The following is a 5,972-nucleotide window of genomic DNA, read 5'->3' on the forward strand; positions in this document are numbered from 1 at the left end:
GAGGGGTGGCAGGTAGACTAGTGGTTAGAGTGGAGGGGTGGCAGGTAGACTAGTGGTTAGAGTGGAGGGGCGGCAGGTAGACTAGTGGTTAGAGTGGGTCCCTGGCTGGGAGGTAGACTAGTGGTTAGACTGGAACAAGGCAGGTAGACTAGTGGTTAGAGTGGAGGGGAGGCAGGTAGACTAGTGGTTAGAGTGTTCGACTAGTAACCGAAAGGTTGCAAACTCGAGTCCCTGAGCTGACAAGGTAAAAAATCTGTCGTTCTGCCCCTGAACAAGGCAGTTAACCCACTGTTCCCCGGTAGGCCGTGGGAGGACCACACAATGAAAATAAGAATTTGTTCTTAACTGACTTTCCTAGTTAAATAAATATAAAATGATCAACTCTACAGATTTCTTTCTCACACAACAAAAAGTGTCCCTCTCTGGTATGTGCTGTTGAGAACGCCTGTATAACCTACATAATGACATTATTATTTACAGCATCGATCATCATGTCACCAGAATAAGACCGTCAATATTTATTTGAAAGGAGCATTGAGCTCATCACCTTCACCACCCTGTGAAGTTCATGTCTAATCTGTAGCCTAATAAACTGCATGGTTTTGCAGTGGGAGGACCACACAACATTTAACCAAGGTCTGTAGCCTAATAAACTGCATGGTTTTCGTAGTGGGAGGACCACACAACATGTAGGTAACCAAGGTCTGTAGCCTAATAAAATGGTTTTAAACTGGGAGGCATGGTTTTAGCCTAATAAACTGCATGGTTTTCCCCAACGAGTCGTAGTGGGAGGACCACACAACATGTAGGTAACCAAGGTCTGTAGCCTAATAAACTGCATGGTTTTGGGAGGACCACACCCCAAGGTCTGTAGCCTTAAAAACTGCATGGTTTTAGTAGTGGGAGGACCACATTACATCTCATCGCGTGACTCCCAAGTTAACTCGATACGATGGTTGTTATATCAATATCTGTGCATAAAAGGCATTTCCACCAACATTTCTCGCATAATTAATTTTACTCACACACAACAGCAAAAATATCCCACGTTGTCTAGGGTATTTTGTTTTGTCGACATTTTGAAATTTGACCGAACCTTTTCTGTTTTTCCATCAGGCCTGTCATGGATTATTAAAAAAAAAAGAGAGAGAGAGACAGAGACAGAGAGACAGAGACAGAGACAGAGACAGAGAGAGAGAGAGAGAGAGAGAGAGAGAGAGAGAGAGAGAGAGAGAGAGAGAGAAGAGAGAGAGAGAGAGAGAGAGACAGAGAGACAGAGAGACAGACAGAGACAGACAGAGACAGAGAGGGAGACAGAGAGACATAGAGAGAGACAGAGAGACAGAGACAGAGAGACAGAGACAGAGAGGGAGACAGAGACAGAGAGACAGAGACAGAGAGAGACAGAGAGAGACAGAGAGACAGAGAGAGAGAGAGATAAAGAGAGAGAGAGAGAATGAGGGAGAGAGATAAAGAGAGATAAAGAGAGAAAAAGAGGGAAAGAGATAAAGACAAAACAATATGTATCAATGTGCTGTACAGTATATTAAAGCTCATTTCCCTGTGAAATCAGTTGACAGCGTGTTTTGTTCTCTACTTCCTCCCTTCCTGTCAGGGAAGCAGAGGATCAGCTGAGAGACAAGCCTCTGGGATGTTTTCTCATCAGACTCAGTGACAAAGCCATAGGATACATCCTCTCATACAAGTGATTCCTCGTACTGGTTTGGTTACCTAAAACACTTCATAACAAAACATTAAATATCATTTCATTCCTTTAAAAAAAATAAATAAAAAATAAATAAATGTGCAGCTTAGCCTACAGTGGGTTGGGGAAGGAATGAACAGAAAGCCTTTTCAGATTGTTCACACACTGTTACACCAAAACAAGGTTTGTAGTCAGTATTGTATCTTCTCATGGCGTCACATCTCGCTTCACTAACCCTGTATTCTTCCTCAGGGGACAAGACCGCTGCCGCCATTTTGTGATCAACCAGGACCAAGCTGGGCTGTTCGCTATCTCCGGGGACGACCAGCCTCACCACAGCCTCACAGAACTGATAGAGCACTACAGAGTCCATCCCATCCAGCCCTTTGGAGAGTCCCTCACCTCTACGTACTGTTGTCAGGTAGGAGAACCAATGACATGACAGAGTCCCTCACCTCTATGTACTGTTGTCAGGTAGGAGAACCAATGACATGACAGAGTCCCTCACCTCTACGTACTGTTGTCAGGTAGGAGAACCAATGACATGACAGAGTCCCTCACCTCTACGTACTGTTGTCAGGTAGGAGAACCAATGACATGACAGAGTCCCTCACCTCTACGTACTGTTGTCAGGTAGGAGAACCAATGACATGACAGAGTCCCTCACCTCTACGTACTGTTGTCAGGTAGGAGAACCAATGACATGACAGAGTCCCTCACCTCTACGTACTGTTGTCAGGTAGGAGAACCAATGACATGACAGAGTCCCTCACCTCTACGTAGTCAGGTAGGGAACCAATGACATGACAGAGTTACGTACTGTTGTAAAATGAACCAATGACATGACAGAGTCCCTCACCTCTACGTACTGTTGTCAGGTAGGAGAACCAATGACATGACAGAGTCCCTCACCTCTACAGTCTACTGTTGTCAGGTAGGAGAACCAATGACATGACAGAGTCCCTCACCTCTACGTACTGTTGTCAGGTAGGAGAACCAATGACATGACAGAGTCCTCAGTCTAACTGTTGTCAGGTAGGAGAACCAATGACATGACAGAGTCCCTCACAGTCTACGTCTGTGGTCTGTGTTGTCATAGGAGAACCAATGACATGACAGAGTCCCTCACCTCTACGTACTGTGGTCTGTGTTGAATCTTCTCATGCCAGTCCCTCACCTCTATCTGTTGTCTGTAGTTGAACCAATCATGACAGAGTCCCTCACCTCTATACTGTTGTCAGGTGTTGAATCAATGACATGCCACCCCAGTCTAACTGTGTTCTGTGTTTTATCTTCTCATGCCATCATGACAGTCTAACTGTGTTCTGTGTTGTATCTTCTCATGCCATCCCAGTCTACTGTGTTGTAGGTCATGCCATCCCAGTCTATCGTACTGTTGTATCTTCTCATGACCAGTCCCAGTCTATGTACTGTTGTATCCAATCATGCCATCCCCAGTCTATCTGTGTTGTATCTTCTCATGCAGAGTCCCAGTCTATCTGTGTTGTATCTTCTCATGACATCCCAGTCTATCTGTGTTGTATCTTCTCATGCCATCCCAGTCTATCTGTGTTGAGATCTTCTCATGCCATCCCAGTCTATCTGTGTTGTATCTTCAATCATGCCATCCCAGTCTATCTGTGTTGTATCTTCTCATGCCATCCCAGTCTATCTGTGTTGTATCTTCTCATGACCATCCCAGTCTATCTGTGTTGTATCTTCTCATGCCATCCCAGTCTATCTGTGTCAGGTGTATCTTCTCATGCCATCCCAGTCTATCTGTGTTGTATCTTCTCATGCCATCCCAGTCTATCTGTGTTGTATCTTCTCATGCCATCACAGTATATCTTCTCATGCCATCCCTGTCTATCTTCTCATGCCATCCCAGTCTATCTGTGTTGTATCTTCTCATGCCATCACAGTATATCTTCTCATGCCATCCCTGTCTATCTTCTCATGCCATCCCAGTCTATCTGTGTTGTATCTTCTCATGCCATCCCAGTCTATCTCTGTTGTATCTTCTCATGCCATCCCAGTCTATCTGTGTTGTATCTTCTCATGCCATCCCAGTCTATCTGTGTTGTATCTTCTCATGCCATCCCAGTCTATCTGTGTTGTATCTTCTCATGCCATCCCAGTCTATCTGTGTTGTATCTTCTCATGCCATCCCAGTCTATCTGTGTTGTATCTTCTCATGCCATCCCAGTCTATCTGTGTTGTATCTTCTCATGCCATCCCAGTCTATCTGTGTTGTATCTTCTCATGCCATCCCAGTCTATCTGTGTTGTATCTTCTCATGCCATCCCAGTCTATCTGTGTTGTATCTTCTCATGCCATCCCAGTCTATCTGTGTTGTATCTTCTCATGCCATCCCAGTCTATCTGTGTTGTATCTTCTCATGCCATCCCAGTCTATCTGTGTTTGTATCTTCTCATGCCATCCCAGTCTATCTGTGTTGTATCTTCTCATGCCATCCCAGTCTATCTGTGTTGTATCTTCTCATGCCATCCCAGTCTATCTGTGTTGTATCTTCTCATGCCATCCCAGTCTATCTGTGTTGTATCTTCTCATGCCATCCCAGTCTATCTGTGTTGTATCTTCTCATGCCATCCCAGTCTATCTGTGTTGTATCTTCTCATGCCATCCCAGTCTATCTGTGTTGTATCTTCTCATGCCATCCCAGTCTATCTGTGTTGTATCTTCTCATGCCATCCCAGTCTATCTGTGTTGTATCTTCTCATGCCATCCCAGTCTATCTGTGCTGTATCTTCTCATGCCATCCCAGTCTCTCTGTGTTGTATCTTCTCATGCCATCCCAGTCTCTCTGTGTTCTGTGTTTTAGTCAAGCTCAGGAGAGCTGTATGATGTGGTGCAGTTCGAGACCAAAGAGAAGAAGAAGACCGGTGGGGTCAGTGTCCGAGCCCTGAGAAGTTACTGGGACCAGCAGAACGAACAGAAGAATGACCAACACCAACAGAATGACCATCAAAAGGACCATCCCAATGACCCACGGAATGACCCACGGAATGACCCACGGAATGACCCACGGAATGACCCACGGAATGAGCAGCACCAATGGAATGACCCACGGAATGACCCACGGAATGACCCACGGAATGACCCACGGAATGAGCAGCACCAATGGAATGACCCACGGAATGACCCACGGAATGACCCACGGAATGACCTGCCGCCAACTAGGCAGCCCCCTGCAGTGCCACCCGTGCTACCGCCCAAAACCAACAACAGGAAGTTGACATCAACAGTATCCATTGGCAGGAAGTCCCTCCCACAGGTACAGTAGGCTAGCCGCCACGGTGGCTGGAGTCAGGTTATAAGCGGTGACGTGATGACATGGTGTTACCCAACAGGGTCATGACCTGTGGTGCAGGACACATTTCCAGTGGTATTAGTTCGTCTTCTGGTGATCTTTAACCTCAGCACATTTCATACAGAAATATTCTATGACTAAAATCCCAATGTATTTCCTGTGTCCTGTCTTTAGCAAGCAGTACCTCCGGTCCCAAGGCGAGGCCCACCTCTGACCCAATCTCGGAGTGGAACCTTGTCTGACAGGAGCACAAACCCAATACGCTGAGATACATCACAAACCCAATCTACGCTGAAATACACCATGACCAAACCAAGACCACATCTCACGGTCAAACCCAATACGCTGAAATACACCATGACCAAACCAAGACCACATCTCACAGTCAAACCCAATACGCTGAGATACACCATGACCAAACCAAGACCACATCTCACATTCAAACCCAATACGCTGAAATACATCATGACCAAACCAAGACCACATCTCACGGTCAAACCCAATACGCTGAAATACATCATGACCAAACCAAGACCACATCTCACGGTCAAACCCAATACGCTGAGATACACCATGACCAAACCAAGACCACATCTCACGGTCAAACCCAATACGCAGAAATACACACGAACCAGAACAAAGTGGAGAGACTGGCCAGTACTGGGAGTCTGAACCAGAGGAGGAGCACCGGTCCCTGGTCCTTCAATAACACCTCCACAGCAGCAGGAGGAGTCATGTACTCTGAGCTGACCCTGCCAGATGGACGGAGCCGCTCTCTACCCCGCCTGGACGACGCCCCGGAGGAGGAGGAGGAGGGGTACTCCAACAGGATAACCATCCCCTGCTTCCCCAACACCTCTCACTCCCCCAATCCCCCCAAGAGGTTCACCTGCCACGCCTACTCTCTTCAGGACCCCAGGGAAAGCCCCCGGCCAC

General features: G+C 46.7%; 1 protein-coding gene across 1 annotated transcript in view; it reads left to right on the plus strand.

Moving 5' to 3' along the window:
• LOC135538140 (SH2 domain-containing protein 2A-like) overlaps positions 1 to 5,303 on the plus strand; it is a 7,506-nt gene extending 2,203 nt beyond the window's left edge. Inside the window, exons 2-5 of the mRNA XM_064964113.1 lie at positions 1,616 to 1,705; positions 1,958 to 2,126; positions 4,548 to 5,000; positions 5,211 to 5,303. Coding sequence (XP_064820185.1) covers positions 1,616 to 1,705; positions 1,958 to 2,126; positions 4,548 to 5,000; positions 5,211 to 5,303 — 805 coding nt within the window. The remainder of the gene's footprint in view (positions 1 to 1,615; positions 1,706 to 1,957; positions 2,127 to 4,547; positions 5,001 to 5,210) is intronic.
• The last annotated feature ends 669 nt before the right edge of the window (positions 5,304 to 5,972 follow it).

The sequence above is a fragment of the Oncorhynchus masou genome, unplaced genomic scaffold (assembly GCF_036934945.1).
Source record: "Oncorhynchus masou masou isolate Uvic2021 unplaced genomic scaffold, UVic_Omas_1.1 unplaced_scaffold_916, whole genome shotgun sequence".
Lineage (NCBI taxonomy): Eukaryota > Metazoa > Chordata > Actinopteri > Salmoniformes > Salmonidae > Oncorhynchus > Oncorhynchus masou.